This window comes from Delphinapterus leucas, chromosome 8 (genome assembly GCF_059928025.1).
Source record: "Delphinapterus leucas isolate spDelLeu-1000000601 "Yukka" chromosome 8, BTC_Dleu_Yukka2, whole genome shotgun sequence".
In the NCBI taxonomy this organism is placed as follows: Eukaryota; Metazoa; Chordata; class Mammalia; order Artiodactyla; family Monodontidae; genus Delphinapterus; species Delphinapterus leucas.
The window spans coordinates 61,727,656-61,752,393 of NC_143136.1; the positions used below are offsets into that span (position 1 = coordinate 61,727,656).

General features: G+C 41.5%; 1 protein-coding gene across 1 annotated transcript in view; it reads right to left on the reverse strand.

Moving 5' to 3' along the window:
* Positions 1-2,081: 2,081 nt before the first annotated feature.
* The window catches only part of GAD1 (glutamate decarboxylase 1), a 37,538-nt gene continuing 14,881 nt past the window's right edge, over positions 2,082-24,738 (reverse strand). Inside the window, exons 3-14 of the mRNA XM_089916690.1 lie at positions 24,012-24,102; positions 17,086-17,198; positions 15,828-15,943; positions 15,668-15,747; positions 15,389-15,443; positions 13,983-14,099; positions 12,721-12,785; positions 9,222-9,300; positions 7,941-8,090; positions 5,731-5,838; positions 3,966-4,055; positions 2,082-2,386 (exon numbers count right to left, since the gene is read on the reverse strand). Coding sequence (XP_089772816.1) covers positions 2,213-2,386; positions 3,966-4,055; positions 5,731-5,838; positions 7,941-8,090; positions 9,222-9,300; positions 12,721-12,785; positions 13,983-14,099; positions 15,389-15,443; positions 15,668-15,747; positions 15,828-15,943; positions 17,086-17,198; positions 24,012-24,102 — 1,238 coding nt within the window. The 3' untranslated portion in view covers positions 2,082-2,212. The remainder of the gene's footprint in view (positions 2,387-3,965; positions 4,056-5,730; positions 5,839-7,940; positions 8,091-9,221; positions 9,301-12,720; positions 12,786-13,982; positions 14,100-15,388; positions 15,444-15,667; positions 15,748-15,827; positions 15,944-17,085; positions 17,199-24,011; positions 24,103-24,738) is intronic.

The following is a 24,738-nucleotide window of genomic DNA, read 5'->3' on the forward strand; positions in this document are numbered from 1 at the left end:
CCTCCCCCCTCACGCCAGGAATTGCAGCCTGAAAGGTACCAGAGGGAGGAAGGGGAGGAACTCTATATTGTATACAAATTTGAGGTCTTGCTTATTACACTGACCTGGACATTTAGTTGCTAAAATGAGACTGTTCTTGTGACTGAGAGGCCAGGAAAGCTACGGGATCGGCCTGAATTCAAATGGAGGTGTGGAAACAATCAGCCCACAAGGGGATTTGAAGGAACTGTAAGAGAAAGAATAAAGTGACTTTATCATCACCTCCTTATGGAGCCCAGTTTGTTTAATACAATGGTTACGTGTACAATCAGTATGTTAATTACAAATGACTCATATAATCCCTACAAGTGCCAGATAGGGAACTACTTGTATTCCAAATGAGTAAGATAGTATTATCATAGCTTAATAGAATATTGTAGAAAATGGACCCTATTTCATAATGATCCAGCACCAAAATATGTTTCCTGAGGAAGTGAACTGGGCCCACTGTACAAGCATAAACAGCAGGAAGGTACAATTCTGTGCTCTCAGACGTATTCAGATACCACAGACACCAAGTGATGGAAGATTCCCCATGAGAAGGAAAATTTGTCTGCCATGCACGCCTCTGCAACCCTATCTAGTGCTAGAACACTGCCTGCTACAGAGGAAGAAAACATTTGTTGAGTAACTGAATGAATGGAACTCCAAGATGCAGATAGGAAAATGAAAAACAGGAATGGCTTTTCTTTTTCCAGGTGTGAATTGCAAATTTTATTTAATTAGAATCCCAATGATTTTTAGACAAGGGGCTTGGGAACCTAAGACTGTGGGTTGAGTTACAACTTAATAAAGGTACTGAGCATCACCTAAAGTCAGCTAGTGGAGAGTGAATGGGCTGTGGTGATCCCCGTAACTATAACTGGAAACCTCTCTTTCTGCATGAAACAGATACTAAAAGAAAATTTTTTTCAAATTCTCCATGGAGAATATTTTTATTTGTTTATATTCTTCTTGCATACTCTAAAATGCACAGTGTGAATTTCCTTTCTTCAAAAACAGTTGTGAGCCTGGTCAGTTTATCCGACTTCAGAAGGTCTTCGGAAACATTGCCTTAGGTTTGTGCTAAGCAAGTCACAGAGATTGGTCATGAGCTACTACAAAATTACAGGGGATCTAGTTATTACGCAACAGTTACTAGAAAAGCGTAGAGAACACCAGACATATAGCCAGAGAGGGTAATAGAAGAGCAGATGCTATGTAAGTAACAGGATTTCCATATATACGTTATGTACAGTATCAGAGTTATCTTACAGACAGTAAACTTATGCTTAAATCATTATTTTAAGGGCACTCTAATATAAATACAAGTCTCACTAATTTTAATCTTTTCTCTTTGGCTCACAAGTGCACGAAAATACCATGATCAGTTTTTAGAACTTACTGCATTAATATATAAATAAGATACATTACAAATGGGAAGAAAATACAAGACGCCTCTTTAACATGGTAAATCTCTGAATATAAATAAGCAAATATTTCATATACCTACTGTTAAACAGTCAATGAAATCTTTACATGTGTTCTTCCACTCCGCCCCAAGGTCAGACAACAGAAATATCCACAATCTATACAAATTAATCTCTAAAAATACAGCAATAGTACACCTGAAACAATCAATGACTGCTACTGTTTTCCCCTCACAGGATACTAATGGGAAGGGCGGGACTCTTGTCAGCCAGTGGTGCTTTTTCTCATCCATCATCACTTCAGGTGGGAGAAATACCGACAATGAAGTCAACTCCTGCCAACAGCATTTCCCTTGGTCCCCGACACCTGGCATTTTGAAAAACATCTTTCCTGGGGTTGTTGCGCAAGCTGGTTTGCAGCATGTTTGGCCCTCAGTAACTGCTGAAGGTAAAGTGAATTCTCTTGGAGTGGGAGACATGCGTGTGATCTATTACTAAGCCACACTCACTATACAGACATATATTTATAGAGAGAGGTATATATAGCTGTACATATATACTGTGCTCCTAATGTGCAACTTTTGAAAAAGAACATCATTTCCTGCTAACTCTAACAAGCTTAAGTAAGGTTTTAACAGTATTCTTCAAGATATTATGTTTTCCCTCAATGAAATGGCCTACGTGTTTCAGCAACATACAGAGTTTGTTCTAGAATACCAGAGGGGAAAGGGAAGTCCCAGAAACTCATGTTCTATGGACGGCAATTACAGATCCTGGCCCAGCCTCTCTATTTCCTCAATGAGGAAGTCGATATCAGACTGGGTAGCGGCTGGGTTGGAGACGACCATCCGGAAGAAGTTGGCCTTGTCCCCCTGAGGCTGGTAGCCAACCATGGTCGTGCCAGACTCCATCATCAGGGCTTTGATTTTCGGGGCCACCTTGTGAGGGAAAACACAAAACAAAACTCAAGACTGATATACCATGCTCTTTTTCAAAATGCAACCCATTTCTTAGTTGGAAAAAAGAGCAATTTTCTTTTTATTACTTGTACAAGTTTCTTCCTTGGCTAATATCTAGTGACTAATTTTTTAAATTGACATGTAGCTGATTTACAACATTGGGATAGTTTCAGATGGACAGCAAAGTGATTCAGTTGTACACACATATATATATATTCTTTTTCAGATTCTTTTCCATTATAGGTTATTACAGGATATTGAATGTAGTTCCCTGTGCTATATGGTAAGAACTTGTTGTTTATCTATTTTATATGAAGTAGTCTGTATCTGCTAATCCCAAACTCCTAATTTATCCCTCTCCCATCCCCTTTTCCCTTTGGTAACCATAAATTTATTTTCTATGTCTGTGAAGTCTGTTTCTGTTTTGTAAGTTCATTTATATCATTTTTTAAGATTCCACATTCACATTCTATGTGATATTTATCTTTTTCTTTCTGACTTACTTAGTATGATAATCTCTAGGTCCATCCATGTTGCTGCAAATGGCATTATTTCATTCTTTTTTATGGCTGAGTAATATTCCATTGTATATATGTACCACAATTTCTTTATCCATTCCTCTGTCTATGGACATTTAGGTTGTCTCCATGTCTCGGCTATTGTAAATACTGCTGCTATGAACATTGGGGTGCACGTATCTTTTCAAATTAGAATTTTCTCTGGATATATGCTCAGGAGTGGGATTGCTGGATCATATAGTAACCCTATTTTTAGTTTTTTTAAGCAACCTCCATACTGTTCTCCATAGTAGCTGCACCAATTTACATTCCCACAAACAGTGTAGGAAGGTTCCCTTTTCTCCACACCCTCTCCAGCATTTATTATTTGTAGGATTTTTGATGATGGCCTCTAATGACTATTTAAGTCTACCCAATCACATATTCCTACAGAAAGTACTGCGCAACTGAATTTTGAAAGTCGGACATAGGACAATGATAATAAATTCAAAATCAAAAACAAAAAATTCACATGGGCAACAACACAAATTAGGGCTTCTGTATAATCCAGTGCCTAGGATACTGTCTGGCACATGGACTCTGCTCGACAAATATTTGCTGAATGGTTAGATGAATGAAATATTATATAAATTAAATACAATACAAACAACTATAAGTAATATATAAACTAGATATAGAAACCGACAACTAGAATGAATCAGCATTAGAACAGCCTTGAACTTAGTAAAAGATATTTTAACAGACATAGTTTAATACGAAAGTTCCTAGGAATATGTACATTATTCAACTGCGCTGCATATGACCCCTCTAATGACGAACACCAACCGAAGGCAGGGATGCGTCCTCCAGAGGTTCCCACTGATCTGAGCCACAGTGAGGGGACAATTCAGACCCAAGAAGACTATAACAAGATGTCTCCCTACCACCCCAAGCCTTTAGCTTTTATTTCTCCTCCGTTAGAAAGACACATCAGAGTGAGGATCTTCTGACTAGCCAGAGAAATTGCAGAGGGTTAGATGAGACAAGGAGTGATTCCATACCTTGTGTAGTTTTTCCCGGCGCTCAGGGCTATCCAGAACGCCCCTGAGGCTTTGTGGAATATACCAGAAACAGACATTCGTGTGCTCAGGCTGTGGAGATTTTCACAGACAAGCATGCGTACAAACAAAACAGAAAAATTATGAGAACTTGAGAGAAAGCTGTCCCAAAACCCCTATGGACCCTTGGCGGAAGTCTCTCAGACAAAAAAAAAAAGGATAAAAAAAAGGCTTCATGTTACTTCTATACTTGGGAGAACAAAGCCTGGTTAATCCCATCATATCTGACAAGAGAACTGTTTCCCATAACCCATTTTCTAGATGACTAAAGTTACCCACCTTTCAACACTGAAATGTTAAAAAAATTACATTTGGGTCATTTTAAAAAAGGGTATTATCCATCTTGCCATTTTGTAGTGCCTCATGTATAGAAGATGCTCAAAACATAGTTAATTTTATTGGTACTGAATATTCTGAGTTTACTCTATCAATACTGAACCTTCTCTGAAGACTCAGGATTATCATAATGAAAATTAAAACTGGTTCTAATCTGTAAGACAGGGCTTATTGAGATGCTTAGAACTGTTTAAGTGTTCCTGCCCTAAAGACTCATGCTTTTTAAGTCCTTCTGTATTCTCGCTATAGTTTTTCAGTTTCCTTCCTAGTTGCTGTCTGCCATCACTGTGCCTGCCTCTCATGGTCTAGAGACATTACATTTGTTTTAACCTGCTAGTTGAATGTTTAAATTAGTGTAAATGATGAGAGTGAGGTCCCAGAGGTGAAACGCATGAGCACTGTATGATTGATGTGAACTGCTCAGGGCTCTTTTGCTCAGTTGGTGACTCTCTGGTGTGCTCCTAGTAGTTTAGGTGCCTGATAAATAGACTGAATTGAATGCAGGTGGTGTTTTATTACACCGAATTATGAGTGGATGTCCTTCTGTTCAGCACTGGCTCCTATTCCAACTTTCTTTTTTTTTGCGGTACGCGGGCCTCTCACTGTTGTGGCCTCTCCCGTCGCGGAGCACAGGCTCCGGACACGCAGGCTCAGCAGCCATGGCTCACGGGTCCAGCTGCTCCGCGGCATGTGGGATCTTCCCGGACCGGGGCACGAACCCGTGTCCCCTGCATCAGCAGGTGGACTCTCAACCTCTGCGCCACCAAGGAAGCCCCCAACTTTCTTTATTCAACTGCGAGCTCCAATAGGGCAGAGACAGTACCTGTTTTGGTCACTACACTATAATCCAGCTCCTGGCCTGGGGCAAGGCACACCGCAGGCACTCAGCCAACACTGGTATGACAAGTATCTTACTGTGTGCAATACAGATCTGAACTCAGGGCAGAGACAACTGTATCTTGCTCTCTTCATAATGAATCTATTGTAAAGTAGAACTTCATTTTAGAACCAGTCTTGGAAGACAAGGATATACCCATCCTATAAGCTTCTTGGAACTGAGGAACACTTTATCATGGAGGTACAACACCATAATAAGACCCCAGAATTATACAGGATTCAGACCTGCCAAGGAAAGACCTCTTGCCTACGAAGGGCTGGCTGAGAACTATATCTTTTCTAGAAGAGGTGAAGGGGAAAAGTCATCCCAATGCTACCAGAAGAAACATTCATGGACACAGAGGGAAGTAAATGAAGAGTGCTAGAATGAAAATTCAGAAGCAGCTTCCAGCAATGTGGGACACTACAGCTTCAGGAGCTTCCCTCAAGAGATTTTCCAGAAATGCTATATATCTAGTCCAGGATGATAACTTACCTCACCATCAAAAACCATCTCAAATTCCTCTCTGTTTTTAATCTTGGCATAGAGGTATTCTGCCAGCTCCAAGCATTTGTTGATCTGATTTTCAAAGCCCACTGTGCCCTGTTTTAAAAAAGGAAAAGTCATGTTTGTTGGTGACAGGCTGAATTTCCCTGTGATGGCATTGAGAGGGCTATGCTGTCTTTGTCTATCGGAAATATATATAAGAGTATTCTTGGAGATGGCTAGCAAGAACCATCTCATTAAATATGTATGGCTTTCTCATAGCTCTGCATGCGATAAAGTGTGCCTCATCTCTTTTGAAGGCACTCTAGTCTCTGGGCAGTTATTCTCAACAGGGCTTTTAGCTTCTTGCTAGTAATTCACAGCCTGAAGCCCATTTCTGGTTTGCTTTAGGATAATGCCACCCAAACTGTTGTCTATGGACTGAGGCCAGTCCACAAAATGTAACCAGTCCATGATAAGATGAGTCCAAAAATTGAGATTAAGTAATAAGGAACATTTATGGTCACTTGACAGAGTAATTTTATGCCTGCTGAACTGCATTTTTAAAACCAGTGTTCATACTTTGTATGGCTTTTTATTTCACCTTTCTAGCAATTCATTTATTGTAGTGTACAATAAATGAATTAAGTGAAGACCAAGTTATTGTACTGGTCTATGAGAGGTTAAAAACACCCCAGCTGGTTCTTCACCACAGGTAGTTGGAGAAATACTACTTTAGAACCCACCTTCCCACAGCAGGAAGTCCTGGCCAAACACGTTCCCCTCCCTCCCAGGCAGGCTACCTTCCACGTAACATGGTATTACCCCTTTCTAGTGAGAGGCAGGCAGGCAGATGGGGAAGCACTGGTCTCAGGATGTGCCCTGAGATGGCATAGCTCCATCTATGGACAAACTGATTGAGCATGCGTTTCCAAAGCCAGCATGGCTGATTAGTAACAGCAGCATGGGGGGTGTTGAGTGGGTCGGTGTTAACAAGGAGAGCAGATGCACGAGGCTTGTGGGTTGCTAATGTGTCTGGGCCAAGCCCGGCACTGGCAAAGCAGCAGCTACCGCTGAGCAGTGCTCGGGCCAGTCCACTTTCTTCTTGGGAAGGAAGCCCGCACCAGGTCCCACGTCGGTAACCAATGAATACTCTTTGAGCTAAACTTCCAGCAGACTGTTCAAGCGGTTATTGTCAGGCAAAACCAAGGCACAAGTTACTGAGACAGGCCATGTGGTTATCATATTTCTGAATGATAGGGCTCTTTCTCTTGTTGCAATTTATGACTATTTATATGCTTAAAATACCTATGATTACTTTGTGGTAGAAATCAAATTCACACTGTTTCTATATTAAGACAAAATAACTTAATGAGGAAAAAAACTAATAATCCATCAAATCCTTCTTACAGAAAAAACATTGGACTAGATGTTTGGCTGGAAACCCTTTTTTGTTTTGGTATTAGGTGACCCGATCTTATATACGGAAATTTATTAAAATTACTTTAACAGTAGAAAAATAAAACGATGGTTGCAATATAAAGCTGTGAAATAAAAATTGCCCTTACTTGATTGCATACAAATACTTTTGAAATAAATAGTCCCATGGTATTCCTCTCCCTCACCCCCACTGGGGGAAATTCCAGTAGTTTGCTTTTTTTTCTAGACACAGAAATGCATCCTGAAAGACTGATGAATGCAGACATAGCATGCCTCAGTCTAGGATTTCTTAGAATAAAGTATGCATTTTCTAGAAGAGAGTATAGAAGTACAAATAATGGGAAAGCCATTATTTAAATAGAACTTAAAACTGTCATATATATCCCATGATTTGAGGCCATATAAAGGAACTCAGGGTTCTGCACAGAATAATGTAGTAATTTTATCTTTATCTCTTTCTCTACATCTGCACTAAACAATTTCAGCATCCCTAAGGACTGCTGTGGAAGTCCTTATCTTGACAAAATTTTTAGTGCTTATAAGAGAAAGTTATAAGAAAAGTCATGCTAATTCAAATTGAGGAGACTGAATGGAAGGAGAGAGAATTTGACATAAGGGATAAAGTGATTTCATTTGCAGAGAAAATACAGTTAACTCAATTATCTAGATATTGATTTCGCACATAATGGATTATCTGGGATATATCTTTGCCTCACTTTTGCCAGCTAGCCTGTGCAAATTACATTTCTGCTCTACTTCCTGAATGCCCTCCTTCGTACCTTTGCTTTCCACATCAGCCAGAACTTGAAGATGTCCACATGGCGGCCACACTGAATGGCTTTATCCCCAGTGTCGTAGGAGACGTCATACTGCTTGTCTGGCTGGAAGAGGTACCCTGCACACATCTGGTTGCATCCTTGGAGGATACCCTGTAATGGAAATCAAGACAGGCGTGCATCTGTATTCACAGGGCAGAGGTGTGGATGGTTTTGAAACAGGGCAGGCCGGACTTAGGGTCACATACAATCTTTCTTCTAACGTCTCATGAGGCCGTGCACTTGTTCTGATGTCCTTCTCCAAAACCACCCTTGGAAAACCCTTCGCCCCTTCTCCTCTATCACTCTGATTGGAAAACGATCTTTTGTCTCAGATGCCAACAACAAGAGCCCACCCTACTGTCCCTCTAAGGAGCATCTGGAAATGTCCATGGGTGTTTTCGGTTATTTCACAGACTGGAAGTGCTATGGCATTCAGTCAGCAGGGGTTGGGGATATAAACTTCCTGTAGAGGGTGGGACAGTTTCATGCATAGAAGAATTTTCCTCCGCCAAAGCACCCCCTAAAAAGTGTTCCAATCCTTTCCGGGAGCTCCTATGAAGTTAACAGGTGCTCTACTTAGGAGTGGAGTAAAAAGCTTGTACAGGTACTGGCCCCCACAGGTTGGTGACAGGCTTTTGAGAACGCCTCAGTGTGCAACAGTTTTACTGGAGGAACAAGGCCCTCCACGGCAGGGTCCTATTAGATTCTTAGGAAGAGAATATACTACCTATTGTTCTAAGTGCCTTACCGGCATTTTATCAGTGCGGTGACATGGTTAAGAGCTCAAGCTTTGGAGCCAGAGTACCCAAGTCTGAAATCTGGCTGACGTTTGCTAATTTGGGCAAGTTATACAACTATCGTCATTTACAGAAGCTTTTTGGTCAACATTCCTTGTTGCCCTAAGTTGACATTTGTAGTTGTGGTTCCAAATAAGTTGTTTCAGCTCTTGGGACCACAAACTCAAATAATGCCCTTGTAGTTTCTATCACTGGCAGGGCCGTGGGGGCTGAACAAGGAAGAAGGACAGTTCAGAGCAAGGGCCAACAGGATATGCTGGGTTAGCCGAAGGCTAACATGTGCAGGTGGGAAAGAACAGCCATGGCAGGCCCAGTGGGGCTGTCAATCTTGTGAGTTCCTCAGCCAGTACTGTAAAAAAAAAACCCAAAAAACCCATGCTTTTCTCTTTTTGTGCCTTCTAAAGGGTGTGCAGGCCACCAGCTCATCTTTGGGGGAAGGGCAGACCTTTTCCTTGACCAGGATGGCGGAGCACTGCAACAGCACGCCCATCATCTTGTGAGGATTCCAGGTGACTGAGTCGGCCCTGAGAGAAACACATGATGCTCTGAGGAGGAGGTGTAGGAGTCAGCAAGAGGCAACCGTCCTCTTGAGGAAAACATCACCCACCGCAACTCAAGTCAAGACAAGTTTTCGACACCTCGTCCCCTAAATTGACTAATCAAGTGGTAAACAAATATTTTGCAGGCAGTCTCAGAGTACTAAGTGGCAGACTGCCTCTTCTAAATAACTGTATTAATACTACCTAACATTTACGAACATCATTTATTATGTATCCTATTGTTCTAAGAGTTGTTACAGGCATTTTATCAGTGCAGTGTCATGGTTGAGAGCTCAAGCTTTGGAGCCAGAGTACCCAAGTCTGAAACCCGGCTCTGACATTTGCTAGTTTGGGCAAGTTACACAACTCCTTTGAGCCTCAGTTTTCCTGTCCGTAAAGTGGGGAGAACAGTATCTGCCTCAAGGAATTGAATAAAATGAGTTAGTAAATATATAATGCTAATAACCATGCTTGAATACTTAATTCTCACAACAATCCTACCATATAGGGACTATTATCACCCCTATTTTAGATGGAGAGACTGAGGCACAAAAGTGTTCAATACATCACCCAAAGTCACACAGCTGGGAAGCGCTGGAGCCAAGATTCAAGTTCAGGGAGTCTAACTGTCGAGCCAGTGTTCATATCCTCTCCACTAGACTGCCTCCCTCTAGGCTACAGACTCAGCTTCTTTCTGCCTTCCCATTCTTACTAATAAATTGGACTGGTGACGCTGACCTACCTGCTTATAAGGTAGTATGAAGACTGACACATAAAAGCAAGGATCAGTTGGACAATTCTAGACTTTGGCTACTTAGCAGCATTGTTTAAATGCTAAATAAACATAATCTTGCCTATTTAGGCTGCAATGATAGCTTAACAAGCATGGTCTCCTAGCAACCACAACACTCCGTCAGACACAATTAAATGGTTAAGGAGCACACTAGCTAGGACATTAGGGAAACAACTACGTGTAATGTATGATGATTAAAGCTTAGGTAGCTCCTTTCCAATGGCCTAGCCCACAGCTGGGCTCTATGCTTTAATACCTGTGAAGGATGTTTTCCCCAGACATAGCAATTGACTCGGAATTATACTGCCTCTGCTCTCCCTGGAGCTAAATTCCTGCTGCGAATTTTTAACCTCTTCATCTTGCTTAGGTGCATAAGAGGGAAAATAATTTAGTGTATACATGACCACAGGCGTAAGTTGTATCTCAAGGAGAAGAAAGAAAGACCTGATGTACTTTCCCCCATGTGCATAATAAAGAAAACCTTTATGAAAGAGACTGTGAAAAGTTCTGAGAAAAGTTGACTAAATGTTTATTTCATTAAAAAACATCAGTGTCGGATTTCCCTGGTGGCGCAGTGATTAAGAATCTGCCTGCCAATGCAGGGGACACGAGTTCAATCCCTGGTCCAGGAAGATCCCACATGCTGCAGAGCAACTAAGCCTGTGTGCCACAACTACTGAGCTTGCGCTCTAGAGCCCGCGAGCCACAACTACTGAAGCCTGCGTGCCTAGAGCCTGTGCTCCACTGCAAGAGAAGCCACTGTGATGAGAAGCCTGCGCATGGCAACAAAGACCCAGCACAGCCAAAAATAAATAATTTTAAAAAAATCACTGTCAAGCCTTATTTAGAAGGTAGTGAATTTAATCCATTTTCTCATTGCTATCATTCACTGAATCATTAAACAATTACACATAGGGACTTCCCTGGTGGAACAATGGTTAAGAATCTGCCTGCCAATGCAGAGGACACAGGTTCGAGCCCTGGTCCAGGAAGATCCCACATGCCGCGGAGCAACTAAGCCCGTGTGCCACAACTACTGAGTCTGTGGTCTAGAGCCTGTGAGCCACAACTACTGAGCCTGCGTGCCACAGCTACTGAAGCCCGCACGCTTAGAGTCCGTGCTCCGCAACAAGAGAAGCCACTTCAACGAGAAGCCCGCACACTGCAACGAAGACCCAACGCAGACCAAAACATTAAATAAATAAATAAGTTTAAAAAAACCAGTTATACATAGATCTCACAAAATGTCTTAAATGTTTTTTGAATGTCCTAAAGGTCTGAGGTAAATGATTCTTTGGTGCTACAGGTGGAAAGTAATAAGACATGACATGGATTCAATTTCCTTCAGAAGACATATGTACTTTAAAATGTTAGAAAAGAAAAAGTCTAGTGCAAAATGTTTCAAGTTTTCCTTGACTCAAAGATGGAAAATGGAAATTGCCTGAGAAATCTAAAGCTGGACTGGCTTATCTACATTTAAGATCTTGTCCTCCAAGTTAAGGGTCATATAACTATGCTTCAACGAGTCAGTCTCACTCGCTTCAATACTGGCCTTTCAAAACTGAAATGCGGGCTTCCCTGGTGGCGCAGTGGTTGAGAGTCCACCTGCCGATGCAGGGGACATGGGTTCGTGCCCCGATCCGGGAAGATCCCACATGCCGCGGAGCGGCTGGGCCCGTGAGCCATGGCCGCTGAGCCTGCGCGTCCGGAGCCTGTGCTCCGCGACGGGAGAGGCCACAACAGTGAGAGGCCTGCGTACCGCAAAAACAAAAACAAAACAAAAAAACACAAAAAACTGAAATGCAAGGCAAGAGGCACAGGAGAGGTAACAAACACTGAAGCCACTGGAGTGCTTTCCCTGACGCCTGCTCCCCGTCCACTTCTCCACCCTCGGTCTGCTCTCACTGCTCTCACTTTGCTCCAGCCACAATGGTCTCGGTGACAGTCCTTCCTGCAACTTGCCAAGAACAGTCCTACCTCAGGGTCTTTGCATTTGCCCTTCCTACCGCCTGGAACACTCTTCCTTGTATTCATGCTTCCTCTCTCCCTTTATCCCAGTATCTGCTGAACCGCCTCCTCCTCAGAAAGGCCTCCGACTACACTGTCTAAAATAGCATGGCTTGGCAGATGAAATATCTTTGTTCATGAGACAAGTTAGGTAAGCTGAGTGTCTTACCCTTTTCCCAGCTTAATGGGAAACGTAAGCTTAGTGAGAATAAAGAATGAAATAAATCAGCACCCCTTTCTGTGCCCTTGACAAACTCCCATTTAGCCTCCAAATCCCCACACTGGTAAGTCTCTCTTCTCTCCTACCCGGGCACCTTGCAATCACATCTGTTGCTGAGCATATCCCATGGTGTGGTAACTATCGGCATACTTGTCTTTTTCTCTTTCCAAATCGTGAATTGAGGCGAGAGCTCATTTGACTGGGAAATCCATCATCTTTAATTTCCCAGTGCCTGGCATACAGTAAGTGCTCAATAAGTGCCTACTGAACAAAAGTGAGCTTAGAGTGAATAAGACATTGGGAATCAGGGCAGGGACATTAGGGACTCAGCGGCACAGCGTGTTGCATGGCCTGAACGGAGGGAGGCCCTGTGCTCAGCCCTTACCTTTCTATGCCGCTGAGTTTATGGCGGTGCTTCTGAGACATGAGCAGCCCGCCACCCCAGGCAGCCTGTGAGGACAGAGAAAAAGAGAAAAAGAGAGGGAGGTGGCGCTGAGGAGTCCATGCCCGGTCACTTCACATCTCTAGCGAAACATGAGCGAGAATGTAAACAGCGAAAAGCGTAAGCTTCTCTGACAAATGGAACCCACGCTGACTGTTCCACCAGGGGCAGTTGTGCTTACTCATCGTTTATCACTTCTTCAAAAGTTCCTCCTGGTTGTCAGAGTCGCAGTGCAAGTGATACAGGTAAATAGGGGCTGAGTCTGTGGTGCTGAGACCCAAGGCCCAAAGTGCTCTGGAAAGCCAGGGACACTGGAGGAGACAAGGGGCGGAGCTCTGGGAGCGACACAAAGGACTAGGGACTGCTGTCTGATTCTGCCCAGAGCAGAATTCTAAGGGCTCCTCAAAAACTCACAAGGCAGCAGCCCTGGGGGGCTTGGAGGTCCCACAACCACTCCTGCAATAGCAAGACATTTTTATGCATCCTCTGATGCATGGGGATCGAATATCTTGGGACACCATGTGACACAAGAACAGCCTTTGTTATCATTTGTCCAATAGCAGGGCAGATCACCCCACTGTCTAGTTGTGAGAAGTTAAACCCATAAGAGAATGGACAGAGAAAAAGGAAAAAACACATCCAGTCACACATGTGAAAATGTACCTCTTATGTTCCTAGGAAAATTTGGAACTAAACCTCTTAATTGATAACACCTTCCATATGCTGCCTTATTTTTCCTACATGTACCAGTATGCATTTCTTTCTTTCTTCTTTTCTTCCTTTCTCCTTCCTTCCTTTTTTTTTTTTTTGGAAGAAAAGTGTCATAGATGGCTGGACTGAAGGCAGATAGCTGAGTGCTCAGATTCAGACTCATGGCCACTTTCTATACGTTGTATCTTACATCTTTTCCCTCCGAAATCAGTTGTCCTTCACTCTTAGACATTTGTTCAGACAAAAGCTTTCCGGGAAAGTGACAGAGATGAAATTCTAGGATGAATCACAGATGACAGCAATTGGCCAGTAAGGACTGGGTGAGCCCCAGAGGATGGACAGGCGTGTGGTGTGCACCTGTCATGAATGGCCTGCTAGGGGCCAGAGAAATGTAGTGGGGAGAGAGGCAATGGGAGAAGCTGGAGGCAAATTATAAAGCAGAGCTGCTTCCACCCCCCCGACGGGACCAGGCCACTCTGAGTTACAGCGCTTACATCGACATGCAGCCAGAGGTTGTATTTCTCACATATATCTGCAATCTCCTGTATGGGATCAAAAGCGCCATAAACAGTCGTGCCGGCAGTTGCATTGACATACAGAGGAATGTATCCCTATAAGGCAAGAGGGACAAGCTGATTAGTCTTTCTAACCTCCCTCCTTTCCACATGAAGGAGAAGAATTACTATAGCATTTATTTCCAGCAGAGATCAGCTAAGCTGGTGTGTTACCAGATACTATATCTGGGACTATTCTCTGTTAGCTCATTCACTCATTCCTTCATTTATTCAACAAATAGTTTTGAAGACTTTCATGTGCCAGGCCCTGTTGTGGATGCTGGGAATACAGCAGTGAGCACAAAAGACGAATATTTCTGTCCTTGTGGAGTTTGCATTGTCGTCGGGAGTGACTGACAGTCAACAAAATTAAATAAGCAAAATAAATAGCATGTTTAGTAGTGATAAGTTCTATGGCAAACAATAAAGCAGGAAAGAGTAATAAGTGGAGTGATGGGCAGGTATCTGAGTGTCATCTGGACATTCTACATTTTAGAAGCTGTGCTGTTCTAAGTGTATTGAGGTAATAATAATACTGAAGTAATAATACTGAAGCACCATTTGGTTATTGAAAACAGGTCTATACACAGTTTCCCTAAGAGTAGATACAGTAAAATTTTGGTGTGAACAAGAAATAAATGAGAAAGTGAAGTAATAGAGCTCAGACAGAGTTGCGGAAGTCTATGAGTTCTAGAAGCTCCTCCTCCTCTGCCCCTTGCTCAGTCCTAGCGACATTTCTGTCTCCTCTGCTGAGACCCGGCAAACAACCATAGTTAGAGAAGGAGGTACAAGAATGTAACCAAAACAACGAGTTGGTAAATGGCCTGACAGCTACTTGGCAGTGCCTCGTGCATATATCTGTTCTATGCGATTTTTTCTGTTTAAGAGAATTTATTGAGGCTGGATTCACCAAGTATCATGGGCCAACTGCCAGGGCATGCAAGCAGTTTGCTAAATAGAATCCTAACCTTAAATGATACTTGTTAAAATGAGATTATACTTAACAAGTCGCAAGTGAAAACCTCAATTAGGCTGCATCTTCATGAGACGCGGATAGTGGATTTATTGAAGTACATCAAACTAGTCATTTAGCACAGTGAAGACAGAACAAGTGGTTTAATGACTGAATTTTCCACTTTTCAAAAAAAATTGATATTGTGTAGACACAGCTTTAAAGCCATGTCATCACACAAGTTGAAAATAAGCAAACATCTGAGAAAAGAATTTTAGAAACACAATAAAATTATCTGTTATATTATCAAACACTTTTTATTGTCTAGGGCAGAAAGAAGGTATTTTAAAAAATCGATATTCACCAGAGTTTAGATGAACCGTAGTGTACATACCTTTTGCTTGGCTTCAAGAATTTTTGCCTCTAAATCAGCTGGAATTATCTTCCCCCTGTAATTATTGTAAAAGGAGAGAAATTAAAATGAACAATCAGTGAGATTGCACATGGAAAAAAACTTCAACAGCAGCAAAAAGTAATTTAATCAGATATTTTCAACAGACCATTAGCAGTTTGGCACACTGTATTGAGTCAGTCCTTAAGCACAATAAAACAAATTTAACAGATGAGCACATTTAATACATCAAGAACCTAATATTCACTCTCCCCTGCCTACCTTTCATTGCACTTTATCAAAATCACATTGTCGGTTCCAAAGCCAAGAGCAGCCCCAGCTTTCTTTATGGAATAGTGACTCTGCAACAGAGGCTGGAGGTTAGATGTTAGACAGTCCCTTGGAAAACACCACAATCCATGTGCAAGAGCACCCAACTCACGTGTTCTGAGGTGAAGAGGACCAGCTTGGGTACGGCTGCCATGCCCTTTGTCTTAACTTCCGGGAAGTACTTGTAGCGAGCCGCCATGATGCTGTACATGTTGGATATGGCTCCCCCTATCGGCAAGCAGACACATTGGGAGCTGTTGGGACTTCCTCATTACTGTTTCTACCAAAAAAGGCTGACGTGGTGTCTCAAGAGACAAGGGAGGTCAGAAAGGGGAAGGACAATATCGTGATAGGTTTTGCTGGCTTCCCTATTGCCAGGGCTTCCCTCTGGTCCCTTTGCCCTGGAGATACAAATAATCACACTTATTACCAAAGCCATTTAGGCAATTTGGCTGGAGGTGATTCACGTACTCTGGTGCCTGTCCCACCTCGAAGCCTAGACAGGAATATAAGGGGTGGCAGAAGCAGCGGCTGCAAAGAGATAGGTGAGTTACAACCCTCCTGCTTCCATTTTCTGCTCAATCTATTTACTGAACAAAGATGAATCTTTTCTCTGAGTCAGAAAGACAGAGGAAGAGAGAGTAATAGAGCCTATGGAAGGAAACAGTGACATTGCCTGGATACTCTCCTCAAAGAACAGCCCAACTGAGTTATTGAGTCATTTAGAAGAACTCCAAGTGTATTAAAATAAAACCAAACTCGTGTTTACTTAAATCAAGATGCAAGGAGAACTGAGGTAACCAGGTACGTCTGGCCAACACAAACAGTCATGTTTGCATCAGTTACCTGACAAACAGGCAAATTCATGGACTGATTCAATTGCCTGAACAATTGCAATTTTAATTTTTTCTCTTCCCTTTGTACACAGTCACACTGTCTCTGACACCACTCCAAACTCCCTCCTTTCTACAAGATTATCTGTCCCTGTTTTAAAGATTCTTATTGTATCTATATTGAACTAGAGATTTAAATTAGATATACTATTTTGGCCAAAATTGATCTGTCCACTGATAATCTTGATTCTCTGATCCCCAGCTTAATCAAACTGCTATCGACAGACCAGAGTTGTTTAGCATGATTTAGACACAGCCTTTGTCAGTTAGTACAGGTTTAGGCACAGCCTTTGTTGGTTAGTACACATAGAATGTAGCATTCTTGCTAGCCTTCACTCTGACAAAGAAAAGAAGGCAGGACTATTGAGAAAATTGTTATTCTTCTACAAACTCACTTTGTGTTTAGTGTTCTCATGGATCCCAAGGATCCATACTGCAAACCTTGAGGAGAGCCGGGGAAAGAGAACAGAAACCTACCAGGAGAAAATATCCCATCACCATCTTTACTTGACCATCCAATTATCTCTCTCATCTTCTTAAGTGTTATTTGCTCCATGAGGACAAAGACTGGTGCAATTTCATATGTAAACCTGGAAAGGTGGTGAGAAAAAGAATGAAAATAAAGAAGTCAAACCACTTATTTGGGGAACACAGATAACTGGTTTAGCATTTGGACTTGGGTTCGAATAAAAGATGTTTAAAACCACTAAAACAATTAATTTCCTGGAAATGCACTGTCATCAATCGTAAAATGTCAGAAACCAGCCTGGGTTACCGAGAGAGGTGGTGGAAGTACCCGCTCTGTGATTCTTCACCAACAAAACAGACTTTCATCTCAACGGAATGTCTTAGGTGTGGTCCACCCAGAGAAATAGAAGGAAAGAAAATGATTTTTCTGGGTCCCTTTCACCTCTAAGATTATAGGATGATGCAAATGCTAATTAAAAAAATGTATTCTAAATTCTATATAAATGGTTTGCAACATTTAAAAAAAACTGATTGCCAACTTCACACTTGTAGAATTTATAAAACCCAGAGCCAAAGTCTATATTTTAATTTTTTTTGGCCGAGGTAGGTGGCTTGCAGGATCTTAGTTCCCCGACCAGGGATTGAGCCCGCGCCCTCAGCAGTGAAAGCACGGAGTCCTAACCACTGGACCATCAGGGAATTCCCAAAAAGTCTATCTTTTAAAAACAATGTAAATACCTGAAAGCTAACCATGAAGATAATTGGAAGTATTGACCTAGGTTTTAAAGATCTCAATATAATTATCTACATGGTTTTTCTACTGATAATCCCTAAGGACAGCAATGCTTCTATAATTCTCTGAAGTCGATATCTGTCAAGAATAATTGTAAGTGATGATTTTCTAATTACCAATTACAAAAAAACAAGAAGAATGTCAACTGGCATACACAGCTAACTGTGGGCATCAAGATATTCTGGTAGGTTAGCTTTGTCTTCTAATTAACTGACGTAAAAGTAGCAAGCCATGCTCTTCTCAAAGCCATTCAAAACACAGTCTGGTGACTAATCATTGAAACAAAATCATGGTACCAAGGCAAAGGGCTTAAGAGAAATCAAAGAAGGTCCATCTACAGAAAATTAAACCAGAAAACAAAAAGATATTTACTGACTGTGAGACTTTGTCTTTCTTCTTTTTGCTTGGCCTTCTTAAGCATTAGAGTTTGTGGGCTCGGCTCAGACAATGCTCGCCAAAGGGAGATTCCTAGATTGACTCAGCCAAGTGATATGGGGAGACTTCATCCCTGGTTAGGGTGTTTAGGCTGAATGCCAATGCTGGGAATTAATGGGAATTTTTGCTGGCTTCATGATTTAGAAAAGCTATTTGCAAGGATGAAATAACAATTGTTGTACAAAGACCCAGGTGAAGGTACTAAATTTTAATCATGGAGAAAAATAATCAAATTAATCACATGGTGGTAAAAGAGGACAAAAAGATCCTGAAGGATCCTCAGGGTATATCTCCTCATAGAAGAATTTTGTTTGCAAAAAGAATATGTCCATTTTCCTTGGGAGGAACCTTGAAACTTAGGAGGAAGACCCTTGGAAATCATGTGTTCAGTTACCATCACCTCTGGAGGTCACAATCATGCTTTGGTTCTGCTCTGAGCCCCATCACCGTAGCAACCAACACTCCCTCATGTCTGATGGCCTGATAAAGGAAGAAGAAGAGAAGGGTTCCTGGTTTAGCCTGTGCTGCTGAGCGTACCAAGGGGCAAACTCATGATGTGGTTCTAACCATTCTTGAACAAATGCGTTATCAACAGTGCCACTGATTGTTGGAAATGTTGGAATGGCAAAAACGTTTGCATGGTGAAGAGGTACTGGTGGCGGTGTGTGTGTTTAAGTCTCACAGTGCCAAATGAGAAGGCTCTCTAGGGTAAGGCAAGGAACCAATGGAATCATACACCATAATATCAGAACCTTATCAAGGATTGGATGAAAGCTGGACCAGAGTCAAGTCAGTGGAGGAAACACATGGGGAAGGGAGAAAGGATGGGGTTGAAGACCAGAGGGTTGGTCCACTTCAGGATTTGAATCAATTTAGGGCCCAGGTTTGCATGAATCAGTCTTCTTACCAGGAATATGGTTATTACTCTCAGGATCAGGAGGAAGAGTCTAGAGAGTTTGATCGTGAGATTATCTGATCTCATCTATCTCAGGTTCCTTACTTATACCAGGTTCCTGATTCTGAAACCTTTCTTTCAGTTCTGTTCAACAAATATTTAATGAATGACTATTTTCTTCCAAATGGCTTTTTACGTACTGAGGAGACAAAGATGTCATAAGACACAATTCCCAACCTTGAGAAGGAAGCTTACTAGGATGAATCCAGCATCTTGGCCTTAGCTGCATCCTATTTGACAGTCCCTGCCTGGGTCTGAAGGATCAGTTACCCTACAGCTAACACCAAGCTTATTCTGATTTGTGACCTTAGTCCTGACACCCTCTCCTAGAAGCTGGGAGATTGCCCCATGGCTGTTGATCCTCAGCCAGACCTGTCACATGGGCTAACGTGGTGCCCCCATTCCTGACACTTCCTCTGAACTTGCCTTCTCATCCTCGGCCGTGTTTAAAACTGGGAGTCTGCCTGCATCCAAAGCCTTAGAGAAGACCTTGAAGTTCACCCTAGAGCAGTGGTTCTTAACTTAATTGAGATCACAGACACTTTTGGGACTCCTAGGAAAGCTATGGTCCCTCTCTCCAGGAAGAAAATGAGGATATGCACATCATTTTGTATACACTTGTAGGAGAGTCCCCTCTTGCAACTGGGACTCCAGGTTTGGTACCCCTTCCGTAAGTGACAGATGAAAGTGGATAAAGGCAAGAGATGAAAGGTCAAATATGGATTCAGAAGAAGCTAGTTTGATGCTAAAGTCATAGTACAAGATGACATTTCAGAATCGGAGGATAAGAAACTAAACCTGCTAAAAGCTCTAGGTTGAAGCATAAGAACATGGGATTGAAAGTAAGGGTTTAAAAACAGTATGATTGTGACATTCAGGGAGTGACACTAAAGGAGAGTTTTTATATTCTGAGTAGGGTAGTGAGTCAGCCCTGTTTTAGTAGTTCAACTCACCTTCTCAGTGGGATTAACAGAGGCAAATTGATTGTTAAGCTGATTTTCTCTGATGGCAGAATCTGCTGGTTGCTAACCAGTATCAAAATTTCCCTTCCTTCATTCAATTTTATTTGGAGTTGCAGTTCATCCAGATCAAAGACTGTATTTTCTAGCCTCCCTAGGTGTGGCCATTGGATTAAGTTCTAGCTAAAGAGATGCTATGAGAAATGTCTTGTGGAGCTTCTGAGAAGGTTTCTTAGAAGGAAAGAGTGTGTTTCCCTTTTGCCCTTCCTCCTTCCCTCTTTTCTTTCTTTCCTTCCTTCCTTCCTCCTTCCTCCCTCTGCCTGCATTCCTTCCTGAGATCTGGAACACATAAATGATGGCTGGAACTCCAGCAGCTAGCTTGCACCATGAAGTAACTTTGAAGATGAGAGCCACATGCCTCAGTATGAACCAGGAAGTCACAAGGATCCTGCATCCCTGGTGACTGCCAAACCAGGAACTTCTTTAATGAGAGGAAGAAATAATTTTCTACGTTGATTCTCTAACTTGACATTCCTCTTAGATTTTATCCTCCTTATGGATGTGGTGGGTGGCCCATCTCTACCTTAAAAGATAACACACCTGAGGGGGAGCTTAGTGAGCCCCTTTGGTGTCCAGAGATGATGAGAGACAGAAACAAAAGAGCTGGGAAGTTGAAGGGAGGGGTTGCAAATGGCAACAGTGACCTATGGGTTGGCTGCCTTTCCTGGGTGTGTGCATTGTACCTTGTATACACTGGGCACTTAAGACTGGTGTCTTTTTTAGTCTTCAGAATCACTATGTAAGGTGGATACAATTATTCTTCATTTTTCTGAAGAAGAAACTGGGGTTCAGAGAAATTCAGTGAGTTGTTTCAAGATCTCACATGTAGGATGTTTCCAAGCTGGAATTCCATGTCCTTTACATCACAGCTGCTTTTCTATGACAAATGAGAACTACTTACTGCAGGCTCCTCTGTAACAACCTGCCTACTAGTGTAAAATGACTGATAACCCCCATAGAAAATTTCTCCTGTGTAATTTCTATGAAAATAAAGTGCTAGATACTTGAAATCATAACCTCATAACAAAGGGCTGTGATAGATCTTGCCACTAGGATTATGTATTATCGTCAGGTGCTTGAGGGCAGGCTGTTGTTTACACCTGCTCGGTGCCCGTGTTTTGGAAGAAAAGAGCTGTACATGCCATGGCCAACTACGCATTGGTGACGGTTTCTTTGCATCTTCACCGAGTCCTAGCTTGGAAGAATATATCTCAAAGCTGAATGCACAGGTGGGTGTGAAAGCATGGGCATAAATGTTCCTTCTATTCTAACCATCAGATACCTTACACTTTGCCACTTGGATTAAAATATTGGACAGTTCTTTTAGGGAGAGTATACTGAGCAATGTAGTTATTATTCTCTATTACCAGTGCCATCCAAACTCGATGAAGTACAGGTCCAAAAAACGAGTGTATCACTAATTAAATCCTACGCTGCCAAAAAAGATCCTTTTGCCATTCTTTCCCAGGCCTATTACGAACACTGTTCCCAGCTGCAGAAGGACTTGTCACAAGGGAGCAAATTTCTGCATAAGCTCCTGACAGTGCTGCCACATTTCATGAGCTTCCAGGGGAACTGGCTTAGAACAATTTCTAGATTATAGTTATTACTTCTTCAGACAATGCCTTGTCTCTAGAACTGACAGAAACTATTTCAGTATTTTAAATAACCTTTGCTATCGATCTGTTGGAATCGGATCATATTTTATAAATATCCACTGTTCAGTACAGCTGCAATTACTATGTGCCATTTAGTTGGACTGGCCTTGACCTCAGATGGTGGGACAATACTTTAGCGTTTCATATGGCTGAGCTGAGGTAAGGGAAGAGTAAGGGACTTTCATTTTATGAACATATACAAAAAAAAAAAAAAAAAGGAAAATTTGTGAGATTTCCCTGGTTAAAGAAAAGTCTTTTAGGAGACTACGTGGTCATAAATGGTTCAACGGGGTGAATTCCTTTTATTTACCATGAGACTGAGATATATATATTAGGAAATCACAGCTGAGAGGCCTACAGAATACATACTTAAAGACACTGGGTGAATTTGGTGCCTATATTAATAAGGGTACTTGGGCCTTAATGAGTATGTACCTTTTACTCTATTTTTCTCATTTATTTTCTAAATAGTTAAGTTTTTTTTAAAGCTGTACTTTCTAATTAAAATCATTCCTTAGTGTGAGATGTTTCAGTTAAACATTACTGTCTTTTTTCAAGTTATAATTAATATATTATGATGTCTATGCTTGCTGATATATTTTTATCTCACAAACCATAAACATAAAGACTGCAAAGGGGAGTTTTTTGTTGAGGAGATCATACAGGTGATTGTATCTTTGACCTGAATTCCTCCCAGCCCTTCAGAGCCTCAGTGATCCAACATGAACATTCTGTGAAGTTAACCTTGACCTGCAAGTAGGGAGCAGGAAAACCATTTGACTTCAATCAATTTAATCTTTTAGCACTAATGGTTTCACTTGTCACATTTGCTTTTTAAATGTTGTTGTTTTACATTAGCAAACAAAGTAGGAGGCCTTAATGAATAGAAACTTTTCTGAATGTAGTTAAGTATTTTGAGTCACAGCATTAAACAGCTTTGGAACACACACAAATCAATATATAAGTTTAAAATGCCCTTTCAGGTTCTGTGGCTGGCAGTAGTTTGAGAAAAATAGAATACCTTGAACTTTAATAACTTACATTCTATCTTGACGTCAAATGGAATTTCTCATTTTAAATAATACCACCCTTTCACCTAAATTCATTTTTCAAATCTACTTTACCATGAACTAAAAAGTGTACGGTTATTTTCCAAATATTTCCACAGTGACTAAAACCCATATAATTCTTATGTAGTTATTTTTAACTTATTGCGATAACCTTGTTTTATTATTTCCCTCTGGACACTTTCATAGAATGTGGTACCACTGTCTGGATACATAGAGAGTGGTAAAACATTATCTTAGCGTTAAAAGAAAAGACAGTACTTAGTAAGCTATGATGCCCCTCCATCAACTTGTAACCTGTCCTTGTCTCCAAAGATGGCACGTTGTGTGTAGAAGAAACTGTGGGGTGATTACCAGAAGACTACCCAGGTATTACTTGCACACACAACCCTCCTACTGCCAGGACCTTAGAGCCAGTTTCAAATAAATTTACAAGAACTTAGAAACAAACAAAGGCTTTGCCTACTCAAGTATGAAAAAATTTCACATTCAGAAAAAGTTATTTTGAAAGGGATATATAATTCCTTTCAAAGGGATATCACTACATGAATTGTTTTAGAATTTTTAGTTGAACAATAGGCTGATCAAATTGGTTTGTGGCTTTATGGCCTCTTTAATTATGAAGAAAATATGACCTAAATGATAAGGAGCAATATGCTTGGGTGGGAAAATGGACCAAGATTATACCCCAGAACATGTTCTCTTTAAATATATCATTAAGAAATATGGAGTCTTTTAACATGAAGTTTCACACTAAACTTTGAAAGCTAGAGTCATGACTTCTTATGACCATGCTCTTATTAAACTGCATTATTCAATTAAAAAACAGTTTATCAAGTATCTACCTTTAACTCAGAACTGTGATAAACCTAAAAGATTTTAAGAGAAAAGATGACTAGGGCAAACTGTAATAAAATTATTATAGAACCATTGGAATTGGACTTTTAATACAACAAGCCATACTCAGACATCATGTTTGCTTACGTGGAAATAATATGTGGGACTTACATATTGGTATTGGCAGTTGATGTCAGCCATTCGCCAGCTAAACCAATGATATCCAATCCAGTGGAGAGCTGGTTGAAAAATCGAGGATGACCTAAAGAGGTAAGTAACAGACAAGCATCAAGGCAAATCCAGATTTTTCAAGCTGTCTTCAAATCAAAAGGTCCACTCCACTAGGCCACAGTGATGGGACCTCTATCCCCATGGTCTAATAGGGCTGCCCAAGAATACTGAAGGAAGGGCACGTTGACCCACCCTATACCAGCCTTTAACATTGAAGATGTCTCCCAAACTTACATGTTTCTAAAGCATAATGCTTTTAAATTAAAAGAAATCCAATGTCATAAAACAAGTAATCTGTCCAGTATCGTTGATTTCCAGATGAGCTCCTCTATTGTATTTTTTAAAATACAAATCTGGATGTGGTGGCCCTGTTTTTCTCCATAAATATTTCAGTTTTTAATTTAACACCTCAAGCCTTTATTCTCCAAATCAAGGTATGCTGAGGGAGGAGGAGAGGCTGCAGGCCTCAGAAGGGGTCAGTGGCTCTGTGAACCGAACCAAGCCCAGGGTAAGTGCCAGCTCTGAGGCTGATGCCGAGGCATGCCATCACTCTCTGGGCCTCTGTGTCAGTCAAATACGATGCCAAGCATTGGTGTGCTTTGCCCACATATAGTCAGGTGACTGTTACACTAGATGTACTGCTGAGATGACCTGGCATCTGCTCTGT